Source organism: Ambystoma mexicanum, chromosome 3p (assembly GCF_040938575.1).
Source record: "Ambystoma mexicanum isolate Mex_15411 chromosome 3p, UKY_AmexF1_1, whole genome shotgun sequence".
Taxonomy (NCBI): Eukaryota; Metazoa; Chordata; class Amphibia; order Caudata; family Ambystomatidae; genus Ambystoma; species Ambystoma mexicanum.
The window spans coordinates 778,548,198-778,572,151 of NC_090925.1; the positions used below are offsets into that span (position 1 = coordinate 778,548,198).

The 23,954-nt window shown below is 47.3% G+C and overlaps 1 protein-coding gene across 5 annotated transcripts in view; it reads left to right on the forward strand.

The window, feature by feature from the left end:
- Positions 1 to 23,954, forward strand: part of TEP1 (telomerase associated protein 1) — a 2,409,067-nt gene that overhangs the window by 1,465,890 nt on the left and 919,223 nt on the right. For all 5 annotated transcript variants that reach the window (XM_069651741.1, XM_069651744.1, XM_069651746.1 and 2 more), the window contains one exon: positions 7,989 to 8,081. In XM_069651741.1, the coding sequence (XP_069507842.1) occupies positions 7,989 to 8,081 (93 nt within the window). The remainder of the gene's footprint in view (positions 1 to 7,988; positions 8,082 to 23,954) is intronic.

Consider the following 23,954-nt stretch of genomic DNA (forward strand, 5'->3'; position numbering starts at 1 on the left):
GATCCTGGGTGCCATCACGTCTTCCTGGGATAATGGTGTCGCCTATATCCATCTTGCGGCGGAGAATCATCAGCCGATATTTGATTATTTTCTAATGTCTGTATGCTTTGCTATTCTGTTGAGCTTTCCCATCTTCTAAGTTTACATCCAACGCCCCTCTCCCCACACTTCGTCCCCAACTGAAGTATCTGTCGCCCTTTCATAACTTAGTAACTTAGTCCAAACTGAACTGATTGAGTATTCTGCGGTTTCTTCTTTATTAGGGGGGTGGCTCTGGTGTGGCCGCCAGCCGTTTCGTGTTCATGGCTACTTATTTACCGTATGTGGTATGTGCTTATTTTCATCCCATTGTGCGGTGATAGGGCCAGCTCTGGTTGACAACAGATGATTATTGCGTGTTGCATTATGGCGGTATTTCTTCCTGCTGTTGCTGGGGTCTGTCCTCTGGTCGTCTCTCAGGATGCAGCCCATTCCTTTCGCCTCTTGTTTTCTTTTTAACGGACCAGTCGCCTGCTATGGGTCTCTCGGCCCAGTTCCACGCTTCTTTTGGATCTGTGAAATGGACCGTGGTTCCATTGTGGAATATCTTAAGTTGGGCGGGAAAGATTAGACCATATTTTGTTCCCAATGCCTGCAGCCGTTTTTTGAGTGGCTCAAATGATTGGTGCGCTTGTTGCACTTCCCTGGTGAAGTCCGGGAAGAAAGTGATTTTCGATCCATTGTAGGTGATGGCCCCTTTCGACCTCGCCATCTGAAGCACAGCATCCCTGTCCCTATAGTTTAGGAATCTTGCGATAATCGCTCGTGGGGGTGCCCCCGGTGTTATCCTGCCAGTTGGGATACGGTGTGCACGTTCTATGGAGAAGAACTTGGAAAAGGATTTTGCATCGTATATATCTGTGAGCCATTCCTCGAGGAACAGCTCCATGCTTTCCCCTTCGGCCTTTTCAGGGAGGCAGAGTATGCGAACATTGTTGCGCCTGGATCTCCCTTCATTGTCGTCAATTCTCGCTTCCAGGGTTTTTATTTGGTCCAACATTCCAGACATGCACCTATTAACCCCTCGAAGGCTGTCTTCTGTTTCCGAGATGCAGGCCTCGGCCTCTCCAGTGCGAGAGGTCAGTTTCTGCAAGTCGTGTCTCAGCAGGGACGACACAGCCCCAATACTGTCCATCTTCTTCTGCATCGATGTTCTGGAGCTGGCAATAGCACTCATCACATCTCTAAGAGAAATGTCATTCTCCATGTTGTCAGGATCCATTGATGCTGGACGTTCCGGTGAGCGGGACATGGGTGTTGTTGCGTATTGCTCTATCCTACTCTGTGTGGATGTCTTTCTTGGTCTATCCTTTCCCATGCTGGATCAGTATCGTGACAGACCCGGGATGTCTTGCGCTCCAAGGGGGTTTTTAGAGAGGGGGCACGTAGGTGCGATGCGAGGATCTGTAAATTTGGGGATTGCAAATATGAGATGTTTCCAAGTCGTGGCATTTAGGGCGGGATGCGGCCGTGTTCTCCCCTTTCCCTTCTGTTCGTGTTGCGTGCACCCCGTTCCTCCCCCTCCTTACCGGCCTTTTCCTCCGCCGCGTCGGATGGAAATCCGCACCGTCACAGCCTACGGGTCTTTGGCAGGCGCTCTACGTTAGACCGAGCGCCCGCGGTGGCTCGCTCCCGAGCAGGGGACCAGCAGTCTGGGTCCTCCTGCGCCCTCAGCAGCGATCCCGCTTATCCAGAGTCGCTCCGCCTTTCGTTCCTTCTCCTACGGGTGTGCGCTGGAACACACCCCTGTCTTGGGTCTCAGGGTCCTCGGGTCCACGGTCGGAGACCAACGGCCGTTTCCCGCGCTGCTCGTCTCCGCAATGCCGGGTCGCTAGGCAGGGGTCCCCGCTCCAGCTTCGTGGCGGTCTCTCTCACAGGGGCAGAGTGGAGCGACGCAGGCAGCCCCTCCGTTTCAGTGCCCGCCGGCCGTCTTGGATCTGCTCCGGCGCCGGTCTCCTTACTTTCTCGTAGCAGATTTCTACGTATTCCGGTCGTGGCTACGTCCCGAAAACACGTCTCGTTTTCGGCTGGGGTCATACACTTCGATTTAAGGCAGGTGTATGCTCATTTCATCGTGTTTCTCATCAGGATAATGTAGGATTTTGCTGGCGGCCCGGGAGCTCGCAGAGATCTCGTCTGCATGCCGAGCTCGCTGGCCACGCCCCTCCAGAGAATACTCTCTTAAGCAGGTGAGGAATCTGGCAAGGCCAGTTCCCTGCAGGTGACATTGAGGTGCAGCCGTTTGCCATCAGCACTCTAACCAGTCGCCGGATTCAGGAACGCTCTAACCCCGGGTAGATACCTTCAAACCTGGTAATCGGATCAAACCCTTCACTAGACAGGGATTTTGTCTCGGTTAACCAATACTACGAACCCCCAGGATAGATACAGTCAGCTCCGCGGAGTCTGGAAGATAATCAGGAATAGGGGTCCACCACCAATCCGCACAGGCACCGACACATACTGATATGCTCATTCTCTCCGCTCCACCAACAAAAAATAGAACACAGCTATACCCCTCCACCAATTCGGCCTAGCTGCACACTTTCGTACACACCTCCATGAACACCTCAACAGTCTTTAGAAGACAGTTATACCCCACGAAAAAATCAGCCTAGCTGCACACATAATCTCATATACAAGCTCCAGAGCTCCAGAAATCAGACTCCAAGGTTAACTGCCTGCTGCACACATTCTACTGATCTCCCACAACCACCTGGTATTAGAATGTAACTACACTCCACGCACACTGCACTTGCTGCACACATATTGAGTGCACCCAAACACTTTATTCTTTCCTACTCTCTCCACCGACCTGGACTGCGGTTGCCAAAGACGGTCAACCCACAGCGCTTTGAGATCATACCAGTGGTATATAAGCCACTATACAAATGCACAATAACATAACATAATATTACTCCTCCCATCTCTACACTATTCAAACGCCCTCCTTTCACCCAGTAACATCCACTTCATAACTACTCCATACACTAACCTTTTTACACACTTGCCACCCAAAGAAGCACACTCATACCACAGTACCACTTCCACTCTCTAGCCAATACATCACCTGCTCTACAAGTCGCCTTAAAAGTCTGCCGCTCCTTTCTTCCTACTGCTGGTCTCTTGGTCATCCTCCACCACGGACGTCACCTGAATAATCCACACTTCTGCTTATATCCCCCTTTCTGTGCCAGCATTATGCCCCTTTCCCTAGCCAATCTATCCCTGTCTTTGTCTAAGCCCAACCCCATTTTCACATTCGTGTTTTAGTACCCTGTTCAGACTTGTCCCTAACTAAGTCCTTTGGGAGAGGGGGAGTATTGCTCTGGTTTCAGTGCCTGGTGGTCTAGAAGCCTCTGGGTTGTTGTGCGGGCTTGCCAGGGTTGCTCAGGTGCCCGTGAGGTACTGTGGTCTGCCGCATAGGGCAGCTTCTCTATGTGGAGCACCGCAGTCTCTAGTGGGGGTTTGACTGTGCGGCACCCTCACTCTCTACCTCTGGTTTCCTTTTTGTACCAGTGTCTCTACTTCCCTTCTTGTTGATCACCCTTTATCTTCCTGTGTCTGATCACTGCAGTAGACTGGCGACCGGTAGGGTCTCTCGTCTGTTTCTTCTGTTCAATGGTTTCTCTTGCCTTCTGATTCTGATGCTTGGGCTCTGAAAGCAAAAGAAAAGAAATGCCAAGTATCTGACATTTGGAGGGAAGGCTGGAGATAATAGTGGTCTTCACAGATACCTGCTGCTGCATTGTGGTAGTTGGGGGGGGGGGGGGAGCAGGAGTTGAAGCACTCTCAACTGCCCCGGTCCTGAGATTGAGTATTTCCTCCAGACGACTTAAGTCTTTTTCACAAGGCCAGTGTACTGGTCTTGTCACACTACCAGGTCCTCTCTTTATACTTTTTCCAAAAACTATTGTTTGGAATTGCTGGCAGGTTCGAAACCCCTCCTTTGGCATAGTGTTTTGCAGAGTTTCTAGTAGTAAGCTTTGACAAAATCTGTACAATTCATCCCTTCTCCCCAGAGGGGAGACACCCTATTGAGGCTAGGAAGGTGAGCCTGCTACGGAAGACCATCCCTAGAGGTATGGGCAAGTGGGACCTCACTGGTAGTGACTTCCCTCGTGGGGACAAGGATTTCATGATGGAACTTCAGCCCAAACCACCTTGTCTGCTCATATGGATGTCGGAAAGACTTGGGCATCTCCTGTGATTACTATATCCGACAAATAGCCTTCTTTGTCTCTTCTGGCTTCAGGTAATGCTGAACGTCACCCGAATACCATGGTCAAGGATGGCAGACACCATTATTGTTACAATGCAGGTATAGAGAGAGGGAGCAGACTGTGAATGGAGGAGAAACTCGCACGGAGGTAGGAGAACAACCGCTACACAGATGAGCCTCTGTAGCAAGCGGGGGCATGAGTGGAAAGAGACAAGCTAGTTGGAGGCAGGACAGCGGGTGCCTTGATCGAGCAAGAGGCTGCGGTCACGGAACGAGACTCGATGGGAAGACAACTGTCTTCTCTGGTGGCTCAACCAGTGATGAACAGTGGTGGGCCTGGGGCCCAGCAACAGGTGCCGAGACCAGAGACTGGGGAGGAGCCCAGATCGCTGAGCTCAACCCAACAAACTCCTATTCCTCGGAAAGCAGCACTATCTGGAAACACAGCCACTGTAGATTTGGGGACGCCAGTACCGAAACCGATGTCGACGCAGGTATCGAAAACAGTGGGAAGAGATATAAAAATTCTATGTCATGGCTGGAATAGCCTCAGAAGTATGAGAAAGAGAGAGAAGCTAATGGGCACACAGCTGCACTAAAACAGAGTGGAAGAGATATGAACATTGTATGCCAAAACTGGAATAGCTGATCAGGCTGGTGAATATTGCAATTGTGAAATAAAGACATCCACAACAGAACCACAAGACGTTGGGGAATCCCAATACCCTGAAGGTGGGAGACTGAGAAGTGTCTTGGCAAGTAATCCTGAAGGGATCTGGACATTTAAAAATAAAACCTGAGAAAAGTGTAAGAAGAAACAGTTTTCTTTTAAAAGGGGGAGAGTGAAACCCATACAGAATTAATTATAATTTCTACGAAGAGACTCTATCTGAAGATTGTGAAAACTATGCCATTGTACACTAAAGAACTTTGAGACTTTGAGCAAGTCCTCTACAAGTTTGGCTAGGCGAAAACCCACACCGAGGCTGTTGTGCAAGCCTCTCCTTTTCCTTTAGTTAGGTATTTTCAAAATTGGTAGAGCCAGTTGGTGGTTAGGATTCGGACAGAAGACTACTTTGGACTTGACGTGTATCCTTAGTTTTAGTATTGCCATGGAGGGAACTTCCCTCATAGCGATGGGGCGTGTTATGCATTTTCCTTTAAATTTAAATAAAAGCTTTGCACATGTCAGTAACTTGTCCGACTCCTCCTTCTGGTTCGCCACAAAGCCTTTCGCTTTCTGCCCTCTTCCTATGTACTGATTTTGGGAGTCTATAAAGAGGAGAAATCTGTGAGAAGATGAAATCAATTTGAAGGAAAAATTACTTAATGGTAATGTTCTTTCTATGGAGTGTTCCTCTTCCTCATTTTCCTCCCAGCCTCTCTCTTCGCGAAAGCAATAGGGGAACATTGTTTAAAAAAAAGGAAAAGGTACAGCAGTCAACGCTTAATTATTGTATTTTACCATCCTGTTGAAAATAACCCTTGGTTAGTGCTTCCTTCAGCTGTTGTCCACGGGATGTCAAAATGCGTGAACTGAGGTAATGGGTTGTACTGTGCAACTTCATGTCCATAATAGAGGATCCGGGTTATCAGAGTGGACAGTCGTTGAGCTACACTATGCCCCTTGGTGAAAATGTCAAAGAACAGCTGGCACTAGAGGATATTTATCAAAATGAGCAATCGCGGGAGGAGAATCCATATGATATGATAGTTTATTTGTATAGCGCCTATAAACAATGTGTTTCAAAGCGCTTCAAGGCAGCGGAGGGAGCAAGGGAAAAATACAGTAACATTCTTACAGGCCTTGCAACAGCAAGAATGGGTAATTTACTATCGTACTTGGCCTGACGACATTTCAGATAGTGCAAGAGCATTGACAATAAGTGAGGGAATTGAAGGGAGGAAGGAGAGGAACAAAGAAAGACTTATCGTACTAGGCCGGAAGAGATTTATGATAGTGCAAGGCATCAGACAATAGATTGGGGCAGGGAGGGGTAGGCGGGCCAGATGAAAGGAGCAAACAAAAACTATTGTGCTAGGCCTGACTACATTTCTGATAGTGCAAGGGATAAGACAATAAGTGAGGGAAGGGAGAGGGGACGGGGGGAAGGAGAGGAAAAAACAAAGATTTATTGTACTAGGCCTGACGACATTTCTGAAAGTGCAAGGGAAGAGACAATAGATGAATGGAGGGCGGGGGAAGGAAAGGAGCAAACAAAGACTATTTTAATGCTTGGCCATCGGTAGACCAAACACTCCTTTTTTGTAGTCACTTGCATGGAACTTAAGCTGGCTACTGCAGAGGTAGATATCGAAAGAACATTACCGGTAAGTTAAGTTTTGTATTATTAATTAGTAAAGACTTGTGGAACGAGGACAGGGCTGTTTGAAGAGCTTCCAGATTTTAGTAGAGAAGGCAAAAAAAAGTGATCCAAACAATCATGCTTTACTTTCGTTCGTTTAGTTCTTAATGTCTTAAAGAAATAGCAGAAGCAATCTACAGTTTTAAATCTGCGGAGGAAGTTTTTATAACCCAAACGATATTGGTGGCCTTCTAAATTAAAGGTACTCTAGAAGGTGGAAGAAAATGGAGCACCATTTTCTGGAACACTAATTGGCTGAGTGGTTTCCAATAGCACAGCCAATCCTGCGACAGTGGGCAGAAGCCTTGATACCCCCCGAGTCATATTGCACTTGTTGCCAAGGTGGCCTGCCCTTGAGTTAATTGAATTCTTGTATTCTTTGAACCTGGGGCTTGCTATTTGGCTCTACTTCTTCAGCGTGCTCTATTGTTTCCAAAGAAAATGGCCAAGGACAGCCAAGAATACAAATGAAGCCTACGTTTTATTGTAAATTCCTAGCACGAAAAGGTGCTTTGGAGAAGATTTCTGTTCATGCTTCTGATGCACTTGAAGCTATGTCTCGCAAATACTCTTAAACTCTTGACTTTAAAGTAGAGTTCCAAGCTAATGTTCTGGCCTAGACAAACTCCTTGAGGCAAGCCAGTCTTCTTTCCACACTGACTGCACAGTGCGCCAAACCTAGCTCTTGGATACAACTTCTGCCTGTTTAATATCTGACTGATGCTTCTGGTACCACCAAATGTGTGGCAAGTGTTAGCGGCTCTCTACCTTTGCAGTTGGCAGCTTAAGTTCTGTGCATGTGTCTACAAAAAAGGAGTGTTTGGTCTACCGATGGCCAAGTATTAAAATTGGATTTTGGGGCTTACACCACCCACCAAAGAACCCAACAACTAATTGAACCCCTGTTTAGTCTTGTGATTAGTCCAGCTTGATCCTCTGACCCTTTCTTCACAAGCTCACTTGGCAGGGTAGATGTCCGAGATAGCACAGCTACAAATTTGCTAGACAGATGTCCTAAAAGCTTGCAAACCTCCTGTAATTCACGCAAGTTGTCGAAACCAATGGGCCAAGAATGGCAAAACATTTGTGTGTGCAGGATTCTGATGTATTCGCTGTCCTAATTGTGTCGTATGCATGTTTAGTATTTGTCACTGATATTTCTATAAATAAAACTTTAATGTATCATGGAAAAAACAGATTCTACTGCAAACATTCATGTCAGTTTTTATGTACAAATCCAAGCAGCTAAGACATGATTAAAAGAAAATGTACATTCTTCCTGATGGAATGTTCTCATAGCCTATGTTTAGCTCGCGTGGTCTTTACAACATGCAGTCCTCATTCTCTGCTTTCTCTTTCAGATGCGGTTGATTATGATTAAGAAGGACTCTCGACAACCACTGTATCTGAAGCTGGTCAGTGAGGAGCTGCGCACCTTTGCTGTCTATGAAAAGGTCTGCTGTCTTTGCTGCTGGACACCCCTCATTATTTGTATCTATTTATTAAAAGTGAAAAGCTCTTTGCAAAGGGTGTATTGATTGCTGCTTTAGTGAGGCTTTAAACAGAGGAGAGGGCGCGTAATGGAAAGTGGTGTCTTGGTCTACCCTGTGGGCCATAGCGTCAGGTGTGAATTTTTTATTAGTGATGTTAGGGATGGAGCATGTATGAAGGACAGCTAGATCGAAAGGCAGATGTGTGGTCAGAAGTTGATGGGTCAGCAAGAGGCACCAGAAGAATTTGGTGAGGAGGAGTAAATGCTTGTATCCATGTGACCAGATTCATGGCCTGTGGCCGGTCAGAAGAAGGACAAGGACTTGAGTCTTCCATTTTGGAATATTCTTTATTAAAAGAAAAGTAAAAACTCCTAATCTTTCCCTAAACTATGGGTTTTCCCTACCTAACACAAACCAACAAGGTTGTTCGTCAGTCGTCAATGAGTCCAAAAGGAAGATCTGCCCTTTGTCCAAACTAATCTAACCTGTCCCTATAAAAACAAGTAAGGCACAGGAGAATGATTCCCTTCTCATGTGGTCTGCTTTTCAGCAAGTTTACTTTAGTAACGTATTCAAAGGTAGTTCTTGGTAACTACTTTCATCAAGTCATATAGTTCAGATATAGGCCTCTTCAATTTTTCAACTATGTCCTTTACACTTTGTGTCCCCCTTTTGGTCATGTTTCTTCTATCTTATCTTGTTCCTTAAACTTTCAACTTTTTCTCTACTCAATGTTCACTCTTTTTCCTGACTGGGCCAAGTGGGACTGTTCCCATGGTGATTCTCACACTCCTCCCTCACTTGGTAGTTACTGGGACGAGTTTGAGGGTGCCAGTAATGATTCTAACTCTTCTCCCCCTCTTTGGTCTTACTGGGACCGAGTATGAGTATTCCAGCAATGATTCCCACTCTTCTCCACCACTATAGGCTTGCTGGGATGAGTATGAGTGTTCCAGTAATGATTCTTAACTTTCTCTTTAATTCCGTCTTTATTTGGACGAGTATGGTTGTTCTCATAAAGACTCCTACTCTTCTCTGGTAACTTTAACATTCGGTCTCCACTGAGATGAGTATGATTATTCCTGTTGTTACTCTCGATATCCCTCCCGGGTCTCCCGACTTCCCCGTTATCTTTAGCTCTCCGGGTTAGTGTCACCGGGCATGCATTCAGGACATGATTCTCTCTTCAGTCTCCTTCAAAGAGTTCCAAGAGTCTGAAGCGTTCATAGATTCTCCTCAATAGAAAAGGTCTAAGAGATCTTGATCGAGAAGCGCAGCATTCTTCTTCTTCTTCTTTTTCTTCTTTCTTTTTCTTCTTTCTTTTTCTTCTTCTTTTTCTTTTTCTTCTTCTTCTTTTTCTTCTTCTCCTCATCACAGGTTACCTTCTACCTCTAGTGATTCCTTGGCCCAGGTAATCAAATGTTTAACCAAGTTGGACTTCCCAACAAAATGGGATGCATTTTGAAAACAAATGTTAAAAATATTGGAGAATGCGGCCCAAACCCCTCGAATGAGAAGCAGAAAGTCCATGCAACCTGCCTATCTGCATCAAGAAGGCAAAGGGAAGTTGAAGACTAAACCTTATAAATGTTCGAGTCCAAAGCATAACCTGGAGCTAATTGGGAGAATGTTCGTTCCGACGAGAAATCGTCGAGGGCTTCGACAAGCCAGGAATCCAGGCCTTTGGAGGTTCCTTGTAAGAAACATAGAAAGTTGGCAACTCCTGTAGCCTCGCTTTTGGGGTCATCAACGCCAGTGTCGAAGTCGGCTCTGACAAAATCGACACCAACTTCAAAGTTGTTGTCAATGATTTCTTTGAGGTTGTCAAAGCCCATGGTAAAATCTTTCACTTCAATTTATCAAGACAATGAGCCTCCGGATGATAGTACACCACCATTTGGCTTACAATTTGGTAGCCCAAATGTGCCACAGGAGTTAATTTCTGAAGAGTCTAGGATGAAAGACATGAAAACCTGCAATCAGCCAGTGGTATAGATACCTCTCCAGAATTGGAATTTTTGACCTAACAGATATACTGGAAAAGGGAGAGAGATCCAATTTTGCCCTTTCATATTGCCCTATAAAAAAGGGTCTAATCTAATCGGGAAACACCAGAAATTGTAGCTTCAGTAAATAAGAACTATGCAAAAAAAAATATAGCCCATCCAGCAGTGACCCTGAATATTTAACAAAACACCCAACACCAGAGAGTTTACTTAACAATCAGCATATCCTTCTGTCCCTTCTGATAGGGATGACAAGCGAGTGGATGCCTGGATGTATGGCTTTAAAATCAGCAAACACAACTTGTGCCTTGTCAAAATTCACGTTTACCCTGTGGGACTGCGGCTGACCACATCCCAGAAGGAGAAGAAAGAGACAGCTTCCTGGCTGTCATCAAGGATGGTAAGGAGGCAATGTGTAAATGCCTCCAGTCTAGTCTGGATACTGGTGATGGCATTAGCATGTACATGGCAACTAGCACTGTGCTGCGCAGATTTGCATAGTTGAGGAAGTCAGAATTTGCATTGGATGTGCAGCCTAGACTCCTCAATATTTCCTATGACGGCTCAAGGCTGTTGAGCAGCAAGGCTGATGAAAGTTTGGAAAATCTGCAGACCTCGAAAGCTGCGGCTAAATCACTTAGTGCTGCCACTAGAAGGCCTCAACATTCCTACCCAGGGTCATCGCGGTGGGGTAAGTCCTTTCGATACTACTCCTCAGTTGGAACAGGGAGAGGACAGGCCCGCCATAGTGGTCAGAGAAGATTCCCTTGTCATGGACGAGGGAGAGGTGCTAAGTCAGCCCAAGCAGTGGAAGTTTTACCCTCAGCCGCTGCTTCAGCCACCTCAAAACCACTCTGAGGCCTTAACCCACAAGACCCCTGTGGGAGGCAGACTTTCTCAGCATCTGAAAGAATGGCTGGACATTACCTCAGATGCTTGGGCACTGGAAACGGTAGCCCAGGGTTAATGCCTTCCCTTTCTAAAAAGGCCCCAGGATCATCCACTGGGGAACAGCTCTTTCAAAATCCCAGATCCGCTCCTTGTGCAGGAAATGTTGACCCTGCTAGAGAAAGGCGCTATAGAACTGGTATCTGTCCCTGAGATGAACAAGGGTTGCTACTTCCTGTACTTTCTAAATTCCAAAAAGGACGGAGGATTGAGACCCATCTTGGACTTCTCAGATTCTTCAGGCCCTCCAACTCCAGGTTTGGATGGTATTGTTGGACCTTCCGGATGCATACTTTCATGTGCCTATCCCTCACAAGCAAAGAAGGTATCTGAGGTTCGCGGTTGGCGACTCTCATCATCAATTTCGAGTTCTGCCATTCGGGCTGACCTCCGCCCACAGGTTTTCACCAAGTTGATGGTGTTGGTGGCAGCGAGTCTCAGGAGAGGGGGGATTCATGTCTACCCCTACCTGGAGGATTGGCTGATCAGGGCACGTTCACCCAAACAATCCTGGGAATATCTCTGCATAACCTGCCACTCTCTCCCCATAATGGGCTTCTCCCTCAATTACAAGAAGTCCCACATGATACCACCTCAAATACTCCAGTTAATTGGACTGCTTCCTCAGGAAAAGCCTTGCCACCCGAGGTGAGGGCTCAACACATTCTGCAGATGGTCACCAAATTCCAGAGTGCCCAGCGTCTTCCGGCCTTCGTCTTTTTGAGGTTGCTTGGCCTCATGGTATCCTGCATTTCTGTGGTGCAAGAGGCTCACCTGAGAATGAGATCCATCCAATGGGCTCTCCGGACTCAACAGTCCCAATTCTCAGGCAGGAGGTCAGACCCTCTTCACGTTCCAAGCAGAGTGCACAGGATCTTCTGTGGTGGGCTTGCAAGGACAACATTCTAAAGGGAGAATTCTTCTGGCAGCCAAGGCCGGAGATAACGGTAATGACAGACGCCTCACTCATGAGGTGAGGAGCCCACGCCAACGATCTGATAAACAGCGGTCTTTGGTCTCCATTGGAGTCCACACTACACATCAACCTTTTGGAGCTGAGGGCAATCAGACTAACGCTGAAGGTCTTTCTGCCCTCTGCACGGGGAAAGAATGTCATGATAATGACGGACAACACAGTGGGCCATGTACTACCTCAACAAGATAGGCGGTGTAGGGTCACTACCACTGTGCAGAGAGGCAACGCAGCACTGGTTCTGGGCAATTCAAGAAGGAATCTCCCTATTGGGAGTTCACCTAACCGGAGAGGAGAACACAGCAGCGGACACTCTGAGCAGGCAGAGCACAGTCTCCCACGAGTGGAAACTAAATCCGGAAGTCCTGCAATAGATCTTCGCCCTTTGGGGAACCCCTCAAGTGGATCTGGTCACAACCAGTGTCAACCAGAATTGCAAACTGTACTGCTCCAAGGAATTTCCCCCAACAGAAGCTCTAGGGGACGCGTTCGTAGTGGACTGGGAGAGGAGGGTTGGATTTTCCATCCAGAGGTCAAGACTCTCAACCTTCATGCATGGTTTCTGAGAGGTTGAGATATAAGGATTGGGACCTTCCGTATGACATAATGGAGATTTTGCTTTCGGCCAGGAGGCCAGCAACACAATCTTTGTACAGCTGCCGTTGGATCAAGTTCGGCAGTTGATGCAGGGATAAGAATCTGGATTCTTTTCTTTGTGATACATCTATGGTGCATTCTTTTTTGTTAGATTTTGCGAACCTGGTGCTCCAGGTTGGAACAATTAAAGGTTACCTGGCGGGGCTATCTATTTTCAAGCGCTCTTCAAAGGAGGATTCCTATTTTAATATCCCTCTGATTGTTCAATTCCTAATGTATTTCCATCAATTCCATTCCAAGTCCCTATCTCAGGATCTTAACCTGGTGTTAACATTTCTAACATGCATTCCTTTTGAGCCAATACACTCATGCCCATTAAGACTGTTCACTTGAAAACTGTTTTGCTAATAGCAATAATGTAAGCCTGCAGGGTAAGCGAGTTGCAGGCACTTTCCTGTAAAACCCCCACACACTGTTTCTATAAAGACAAGGTTGTTCTCAGTGAAACCTTCTTTTCTACCAAAGGTAGTCTCTGACTTCCACTTGTTGCAAAAGAACATTTTGCCATCTTTTTTCCCACCTCCTCATGCTAGAAAGGAGGAGAAAAGATTACATAAGCTGGACCCAAAACGGGCTCTCATCTTTTCAATATCAAGAATGTCCAAAATTCATTAAAATTACCAATTATTCATTGGCTATACAGGTCCTAAATTGTGTTTAGCTGTGACAAAACAGACCATATCCAGATGGATAATCCTGGCTATTGGGCAATGTTACAGGTTAGCGGGTAAAGGCCAAAAGGAAGGCTTGAGATCACATTTCTCAAGGGGCATGGCAACCTCTGCTGCTCTTCATAGATGTGGTCCAGTAAATGACATATGTACAGCGGCCACTTGGTCGTCTGTTCACACCTTTGTAAACATTATTGCTTGGATTCATCTTCCAATCAAGAAGGACAATTTGGGAAAGCAGTCCTTTATTTAGTCGATGATAACAGTTAAGGACGAAATAAAATTCATACTCCCACCACCAAATTATTACTGCTTTGGGAGTCTATCATAAGATGAGGAATACATCGGAGGACACAATCCATTCGAAGAACAAGTTACTTACCCATGGTAACGTTCTTTCGATTGGATGTTCCTTCCCCGTATTCCTCATCGCCCCTCCCAGCCTACCGCACTGTAGAATGTACGTGTCTTTACACTTGCGCTTTCTTGGAGCCTACGGTCTATGGTATGCCTGGTAATTCCTTTACAGGAGGGGAAAACAGAACTGAAGCCAACAGGGGCTGCATGCGCAATTTATACTAATAATGATGTCGACCGTCGAACGGAGGCCCTCGACTGACATCGACGAGACGACACACAGCGCCCCGGTCAAAAATAAATCTGAAGCAGCTGAAGCTGGAAAGATATTTATCATAAGATTAGGAATACGTGGGAGGAACATCCAATTGAAAAAACGTTACCACGGGTAAGTAACTTGTTCTTCTATCTGTGTTCAGAGTCGATAAAGTGCTATTTGGAGAGAAACTGATACCGAGTAAAGACAATAGTTCCAACAATCCTTAGACTTGATTGAGTCATAGCTATGCACAAAACGTTCCAGAGTACACATGTACATAGAGCAAGTTTCACTCATTCCGTGAATACGTGCTTGTCTGTTTCTGGCTTATGGGTTAGTTTAAATATACAGCAAAACCTTAACTATGGTGGTAGTTTTAGTTGTGGTCCACGCACTGTGAGAAGAGGGAGCTGGTTAATTCGTATTAGGAATTTCAACTTGCGGACTACAGGATTTGGGCTTTGGAGCAGATAGGGCGGGGTCCTTGGATATCTATGTACCCCCTCTTTAACTATGAGAAGTCTTTCATTGTTAAGGCCTTCAGCCCATAGAGTATTACTGGAAAGTAGCACTGTTAATACAGGGTTATTATGCCTTCTAGGATATAGCCTAGTTACTGTCTGGCAAACTTACAAAAAAAAGATATATAAGCTGTCAGGCTTTCCTACTTTTTGCTTCTTTTATTCAGGCATAATCGGCAGAGGCAAGGCACTCATCTCAAGGCCCAAGTAGGGATAGTTTCCATCAGGTATACAGTGTTTATATCGAATCCTGTATATTGAATTCCCATATATCGATTCTTTTATCTTGAAAATCTTTTTAGTAAATGTATTTAGGGTGGGTTAAAGGGTTACATTTTTTAAGGAAACGGTCGGGATGGGTTTTTAGGGGTGGGAAACGCGGGTGGAAAGCATTCACTATAAAGGTTTTGAAGATAAAAGATTTGATATATGGGCATTTGTTATACATTACCCCGATATAAAGACAAGTAACCTTTCCATCATAGTTTCCAACATAATCTATGGTGTCCAGTGAGGTTGCCAATACTGTTGATTTTCCTCCCCGCAGCCAGCATGCTCTTTGTCTCTTCCAGATTAATTGACAGGTCGTTTTCTGTTGTGTAGACCTCAAGCTCATTTAGCATTTTCTCCAGCATGGGGTCTGGCATGGATTCACATGCTCATGAATATTCCCCGTCGTCAGGCTGGGAATCCTCAGTAAAAAGAAAAAACAGTTTCACTTTCACTTACAAACTGTATTTCGAAGGGATTGTGTCCTCCGACGTATTCCTTATCTTGATAGATCATCTCCAGCTTGCTGGCCTCAGTAGAGGGCGCTGCGCGTCGACGTCCCTCGAGCCGATGTCCCTCGACAGCCTCCGTATCGGCGCCAACGTCATCATGCGTATAAATAGACTTGCGCAGCGTCTGTTGCTCAGTTCCGTTTTTCCACGCTTCGTGGGCCTCGGAATCGCGTTGCTCAGTTCGTTAGTCAGATATATTCTTCATTATTCCTCGAGAATACCAACTCTTACTCGATGGCTTCCTCATCCGAACCGACGACTCCACGGTCCGGCTTCAAAAAATGTCGAGACTGTGGAAAGAAAATGTCGTTGACAGATCCTCACAGGATCTGTTTGTGGTGCCTGGGATCGGAGCACCAATGTTCGGAGTGCGAGGACTGCATGTCCATGTCGGCAAAAGCCTTGAAGGAGCGTAAGGGGAAGCTTGAGAGAGGTAAGACAGTTAAAACTCCTTCGAAAGTTTCCTCGGCAGAGTCGAGACATTAGTCTCCTCGCCGACACAGGAAACATTCTCGTTCTAGGTCTCGAAGCAGTTTCCACCACTCTTCGAGATCCAAGCATTCGAGTAAGAGATGTTGAAGATCCCCTTCCTCGTCTTCTTCTGTTTCCCCGGAAAGAGTCACCTGCCCCACAAAACATAGCTCTCAGGCTGAGTGGGAGGAATTCCGTAAAAGGATGCTTAGCGTCTTCGAGAATGCGGCCTCGACCCCCTCGAAGACAGCTGAGGGTGATACCCTGGGTGAAAGACCCGAAAAATCGAAACGCTGCAAGTCGTTGCACCTGGCGAAAGAAACTACTCGAGGGCGTCACAAACCCTCGAGCAAAGGCACTGTGCCATCGACGCCATTGTCGAAAGTCCCTTCGACGCATAAATCTGCGTCATCGACGCCATTATCGAAGGGCTCATCGACGCATAGGTCGATCGAATCGATGCCGTCTTCGACGTCGACACCGAAAAAGAACAAACCCACGGCCGTCACTACCTCACAGCCAGTGGTCATACCCAGGGCCTCTAACACGACTTCGAGAATGTCATCGACAACCTCGAGTAGGATTCCGATCCTCTCGAGCTCTTCGAGGCCTCTTCGGATCTTCTCGATGCCTTTTTCAGTGTCTTCGAAGCCTTTAACATCCGCGTCAACGATGACGTCGACGTTTTCTCAACCAATTACGACAAATTTGGCCCCTTATGCTCTGGAAATGGGATTTAAACCATGGTGCTTACTTCTTACCTGGTGACTTTCTTTTGATGGGATGTTCCTCTGACGTATTCCTTATCGCCCCTCCCATCCATCCCTTAGGTAAAACTTCCCTTGTGGTTACAGCTTACGCTCCTTCAGGGTCAATAACCAATTCATGTAAAGCAACTGTTAAACGTCAAAACGGAACTGAGCAACGTACGCTGCGCGAGTCTATGTATACGAATGATGACATCGGCTCCGATACGGAGGCTGTCGAGGGACATCGGCTCGAGGGACATCGTCGCGAAGCGCCCTCTACTGAAAAAGAAAATTCCCAGGCCAGCAAGCTAGAGATGATCTATCAAGATAAGTAATATGTTGGAGGAACATCCCAATCCCATCGAAAGAAGGTTGCCAGGTAAGAAGTAACTTGTTCTTCTCCTCTAAACCAATCACTGTCCTCTGAGTCATACTGCCCCCATCCAATGACAGTGCTTTCCCTAAGCCCCTCATCTGGCAGCTTGGCACCATGTGGGTGTTCACGCAGGAAACTCTGGCAATTACCCGATGTTAGAGACTACCTTAACCAGAAGGCCTTGGGAAATGGCAAAGAGAGGTCAAAGTGGTCATACAGGGGTCTTGTTAAATCCTCTGTATCGTCGAAAGTCTTTGACCGGCAGATGATTGTGAAGGAAAGGGAGACGAGTCCCGTTTGGTGAAACTAGTGTATTAACTGTGTGTCGTAAAGGTTAGCAAGAGTGAACCCGGCAGAGGGATGCTAACAGAAAGGGGTGAAGTCTAAAGTCCCCAAACGCAGTGAACTGTTTAGCAAAAGTTGGCAGACGTGAACCCAGCGGAGGGAGGGCGACAAAAAGGGGCATATCTGAACTGTGATTTGTGAACGCAAGAAGTCTAGGGGTCCATGCCAGAGAGAGAGAGATCCAAGGGTGGAACGACATCACCCAAAGTTCATTGACAAAGGAACTGTGTTTGATTGAATACGATTTGTGAGGTGTCTGCGCCCAGAAGAGGGGGACCCAGGGCTGACACTATCACCCAAAGTTGTGAGGGGTCCACAGCCAGAAGAAGGGGACCCAAGGGTGAAGCCATCATCCCAAGTATATGTAGAAGAGAACTTTGTTTGTTTGTTAAATTGAGTACATCAGGCTCTCGATGGAAAGAGTCTTTTATTGAAAAGAGACTTGACCATCTAAGAACCTGATAGCTGATATGGAACTGTCGACTCGTACCGCGAAGGATCGAGTGTGTGCTGTGCTCAGGAGATCCACCTTGTCCATGCTCAAAATGTGGGGAAGAAAGACATATTATTTGTGAACACTTCTTTCTTTCTTGCAATCCCTATCCCACACTCTTTCTATAACTAGTTGCAAGGATTTAGCAATAGTTTTTTTAGTATAGGCCTTTTTAATTTGACAAAACGCCACAAGGATTGCCTTATTTTCCATTTGATGGTCGAATCTTGCTCCCATCTTAGATTTAGTTTAGGCGTTCTTCCACCCTGCATTTACAGTTTAATAAGCACCCTTGAACTGTGATCACTTGTGTCTGTCTTTACTGTTGCCACCATGAGTTCCTTACAACCCCCTCTGAGCACTCCCACACGCCCACAGGCTCAAGCCTGGCCAAGAAGAGGGAAGAGATTCCCCTCCTCCTGACAACGCCTTCAGGTGTCAAGATTCCGCACCGGCCCCGACTTCGTCATTGACGTCATCTGCTCCGGTCGGTGCCATGGGCCCAAAGAACCTCTGGAATATGCTCCTCTTACCTTCAGACCCTACACGTCCAAGATGTGTTACATCTACGACGCAGAAGGGGACCAGATGCCGTTTGGATTTGAACTCTTGGTCTCCGGGAAAGAGAGGGACTTCCCGGAGGAATTCTATGAGGCAGATAAGGACATCCTATCTAGCTATTCACTTTTTGTATAGCACTTTACACCCACGGGCCTCTAAACGCTTGAGGGCTGGCCTCCAACCTCCAAGAGGCCTGAGGCCTAGACACCTCCCCTTGGCTGGATATTCTCCAGCACCTACCCCCGGTAAGCCTCAGGCATCCTTTCAGAGGCTCATGGCAAAGGTGGCCGATACTCTGGGGCTCTCAGCCCCATCCAGGCCGAAAATACAGTTCAATTTAACAGACATCCTGGACGGGTACCAGGAAGGAAACACTACTACCCTTCAATGTGGCAGTAGAAGTCCCATACTGGAGGTATGTGAGAAGCCGCTTCTGTATCGGCGGCTGACAGGGAGCTGGCCAATAAGCATTGCCCTGCTCCCTCTGACCTGGTTTTTCTGTCCACTCATGTATCCCCAGAGAGCTTGGTGGTGCAGGCTCTGACTGATAATGTGAAGTGTTCCATATTCCCCTTCTTCCATCTGACAGGGAAAGTAAGAGACTGGACGCTTGGGGAAGAAGGTGTTTGGTCGAACATCCTCACTTTTCATGCTGTAAACACTTCTTGCACTTTGGTGAAATTCTCTTTCGGCATACAGGCCGCTGTGGCAAATGCGGCTGAGCATATCCCTGGAAAGGAGATGAGGGACGGCTTTGTTACTATTGTGATAGACAGCAGGGACGCTTCCTGCCAGATTCTTCAATCGGGACTGGACACGGCTGATTGTGTGGGCAGGTCCATGGCCACAAGTGCGGTGCTTAGGCACCACTCTTGGATGAGAATGCCCGGCGTCGTGCATTATGTGCAGGCTAAACTTTTGGACATGCCCTTTGATGGCCAAAACCTGTTTGAGGTGAAAGCTGATGACACCCTCCAGAAATTCCAGGCCTGAATTCGTTGGACCTAGACGTGCAGCAGCCATCCACGTGTTCGGCAGGAGGCTTTAAACCTGCCATGTTCTGTGACACATTCACTCATATGGAAGCAGCTCTCTCCAGTACATTAGTTGACTTTAAAATAATATCTCCTCCGACCTGAATAGCTCCCTCAGAGTTACATGAGGGAATTACACATCACGGCTCAATATCTTGGAATTCAACATATTTCTGGGGTATCCCTCCAAAAGCAACGTAGTTGTCATTAGAAATTCCATTAATAGGATCAATCACCTTAATTGTTACATACTCCATTTCAGATAAACAGACTCTGCTTTAAAGTCAGTCCAAGTTTTCTAAGCCATTGTCACGCCACTTACCTGGAGACCGCGGTCCTCCGCATCTGCTCGCTCTCCTCCCTCTTGGCGGATCTACCTGCGCTTTCGCTTGCAGGGATCCGTCATGGGGAGAGCTTCTAGGGTTCTCGTCGGGAGTCCTCTGCGCATGCGCGGGAGACCACGGTCTTGGTTCCGCGCATGCGCAGTAGATTGGGCCCTCTCCACGACGAGAGCTTGCGTTTCGAGCCTCGCTTTGGATGTGCCGGCACCCAGTAACAAGACGGCTTGCGTTTCAAGCCTCTCGGGTGCCGGCCATCCTATAAAACGAGCCTCGATCAGGGGCAAGTCGCGTCTCAACGCGGTTATGCCCTGATCGTGTTCTTCGCTCGTTTTGTTGCTCGCCCTGCATTTTCGCCCGCTCCTGCCTTAATCCTTCCCTGGGTCTTTGGCCCTTCTGTGGCTCTGGTCCTTCCCTCCTTGGTGTGTTGGAGGTCCTTTTGGTCCCGGGGTCCCCACCTTGGGGTTCAGTTTCTTCTCCCCTGGGTTCCCGTGTTCTGTCCTAGCCCAGTCCTGTTCCTGGGTTGGTTTCCCAGTCCTGTTTCTGGGTTGGTTTCCCAGTCCTGTTTCTGGGTTGGTTTCCCAGTCCTGTTTCTGGGTTGGTTTCCCAGTCCTGTTTCTGGGTTGGTTTCCCAGTCCTGTTTCTGGGTTGGTTTCCCAGTCCTGTTTCAGGGTTGGTTTCCCAGTCCTGTTTCTGGGTTGGTTTCCCAGTCCTGTTTCAGGGTTGGTTTCCCAGTCCTGTTCCTGGGTTGGTCTCCCAGTCCTGTTCCTGGGGTTGGGTTCACTGTCCAGTTCCTGGGTCTGGTTCCCACACTCTGCCTGAGCTGTTACCTGTTTCCTTTGGGATTTTGAGTCTACCAGCTGCTGCCCAGTCGGACCTTCCACCTGCCTGCCGTCCTTGCTTCTCCAGTGGTTTGCGGGTGCCTGGCTCTACCACCAACTTCGGACTCTACAGTCTAAGGACATTCGACATCTGCCTCTCCTGTCAGTGCTTGCACTGTCCTGACGCCACGCAAATCAGGAGAGTGTGTCCCGTGGCGTTGGGAGTCGGTCCATCTTCCACCCTGTTTCAACCTTGGGTGGCGGAGAGGCCGGTTCCCCGCGTCATTTACTCATCGGAAGACAGTCGTCAGTCTGGCTGCCACGTCAAGACCTTCTTCCAAGTCTTCAGGTACGCTTCACTCACGTGATACCCATCTTAACAGATTGAGGCGCCTGCCTTCAGATTTGGAGATGGAAGATGGTCAAGACAACCGGAATGAGCTTCAAGCTCTTCGAGCAGAGATGACGGCATTACGTCAGGAAAACCAGACTTTACGTCAAATGGTATCTCAGGGGGCTATGCGTGCTTCGCAGGGAGAAAGTTCACTGGCACATACAACTCCGATCAAGTTCGATGGAGACCCCCGACGTGTAGCAGAATTTTGCAATCATTGCCGAGTTCATTTTCTCTTTAGACCATCTCATTTCACCAGCGACAAGGCCAAGATTGGATATATACTGGGGAATCTTTCTGGGAACGCTCTCGCTTGGGCCACTCCATTGGTGGCCACCAATAGTCCAATTTTGAATGATTTCATGGCCTTTGAAAAGGCTTTCTTGGAGGTGTTTCAATCACCAAACCTGGCTTCCGTAGCCCAGAACCAGTTGATGGACATGAGACAAGGAAGTGCTGACATAATAACTTACATAAACCGCTTCCGCCAACTGGCGACCGACTCCCAGTGGCCAGAAGTCACGCAAAGTACCTTGTTTCGTCGAGGTTTGAGAGATGAATACAAGGACGAGTTACTTCATATTCCCGAGCCCGAGACCCTCCAACGTCTTATCGAACAAGTGCTCCGGATAGACCAGAGGCTATCGGAGCAAAGGGCAGAGAGACGTCGGTCTGAGAAGTTTCATTCTAAGATGCCTAACGTACCAGTCGGATCCTTTGGTTCCCTGGAGTCTGGCTCTGAACCTATGCAATTAGGGGCAATGAGAGGTCCTTTGTCTGAAGAGGAAAGGAGAAGAAGAACCACCCTGCGCCTATGTCTTTATTGTGGAGCGGCTGGGCATTATCTGGGTGCATGCCCCCTACGCCCTCAGAAAAAGAAGGCGGAAAACTAGGAGACCTGTTGCGTAATGGAAGGGCAGCAACAGGTCCTACTTCTTTCTCAGGCCTTTCCGCGTCTTGTTTCACTTCTCACCCCATGCAACCAGCTGTCTTATTGACCTTGAAGATCAGGATATCTTTGCCTGATAAGACTCTGGAAGTTTACGGATTGCTGGATAGTGGAGCTTCTGGCAATTATTTCGATGAATCGTTTGCCAACATCAACGGAATACCTCTGCTCTCCAAACAAACAGCCCTACCGGTGGAGGTCATCGATGGATCCCCTCTGTCCTCTGGACCCGTCCGTCTTCACACCGTGGGGCTGGTACTAAGGATTGCTGATCACCTGGAGACTTTGGCCTTGGACGTGATCAGGTCTCCCATCTACAAGTTGGTTTTGGGATTACCATGGTTGCAATGCCACAATCCAGTCATCAACTGGGGAACTCGTACCTTATCCTTCTCTTCCACCTTCTGTTCCCAGAATTGTAACCTGCCAACCCAGACTCTTGTATCTTCAACTCCCTTGGAATCAATTGACAGAAGTTTGAATCTTTGTTCCATATCTCAAGTTCCACAAGAATATGCCGCTTTTGGACATGTGTTCTCAGAACCAGGAAATATACCATTGCCCCCACATCGCTCTTTTGATTGTTCTATTGATTTGTTGCCAGACGTAGAAATTCCTCATGTAAGACTGTATGCCTTAACCCAGGATGAGAGGCAAGTGCTACAAGACTACCTGTCGGATTGTTTAAGCAAGGGATATATAGCCCCTTCGAAGTCACCTGCGGGCTTCCCATTATTTTTTGTAAAGAAAAAGGAAGGAACTTTAAGACCCTGCGTAGACTATCGACAACTGAACGATTTAACGATGAAGGACCGCTATCCCTTACCTTTGATTCATAGTATTTTGGAAACTCTCCACACAGCTCGGATCTTCACTAAGCTCGACTTACGCGGAGCCTACCATTTGGTCCGCATTAAGGATGGGGACGAATGGAAAACCGCGTTTAAGACCCCCTTTGGACACTTTGAGTATAGGGTGATGCCTTTTGGCCTGTGTAATGCCCCAGCTGTCTTCCAGAGATTCATGGATAACATCTTCAGCGATTTAATAGGAATTTCGGTTTGGATCTACTTGGACGATATTTTGATTTTTTCCAGATCTCTTGAGGAACATGTGGAACATGTACGTGAAGTCCTTCACCGTTTATCCTCTAACCAGTTGTTTGCCAAGGCGGAGAAATGTTCTTTTCATCAACACAGCATCGAATTCCCGGGATATGTGATCAATCATACCGGTATTGAGATGGATCCCAAGAAGGTTCAATCCGTCCTAGATTGGAAGCAGCCACATGATGTAAAGTCTCTGCAGCGCTTTTTGGGTTTTGCCAACTTTTATAGGCGCTTTATTCCCCACTTTTCCCAAACTACAGCGCCACTTACCAGGTTGACCAGCAGCAAGACTGTTTTCAAGTGGGATTCTCTTGCTTCTCAGGCCTTCACCACCTTGAAGATGGCTTTTACCACCGCCCCAATCCTGCGTCATCCTCAGGACGAATTACCCTACATTGTGGAGGCAGACGCCTCCGATTTCGCCATTGGAGCGGTCCTTCTGCAGTGTGATCCTAAGACCTCCGTTGAACATCCAGTAGCCTATTTTTCACGCAAATTGAATTCCAGTGAAAGGAACTATGCGGTTATTGAGAGGGAATTGCTGGCCATCAAGATGGCTTTTGAAGAATGGAGACATCTCCTGCTTGGGGCACGCTTTTCTGTAGAGGTCTGTACAGATCACCAGAATTTGCAGTATTTACGTTCCTTACAGTGCCGTACGCCTCGCCAGGCTAGATGGGCTTTCTTTTTTTTCTCCGTTTCAGTTCCATGTTACCTACATCCCTGGTACCGCCAATCTGAAGGCAGATGCTTTATCTCGGTCTCTGGAGAAGGTGGAGAGAGAGGTTGGTGTGAGTTCCCCATTGATTTCCCCACACCATTTCTTGTTGGCATTGTCTCCTCACCTGCAATCCATTTTTGATGCCACCCAAATGGATCCTGAACGAATGAACCTTCTGCGGCAATCATCGGTGTCAGAACGAGACGGTTTGCTGTTTTTCCAGAAGAGGTTGTACATTCCGGTGGGGCCTATCCGTGATGGCATACTACATGGTTTTCATGACTCTTTGATTGGGGGAC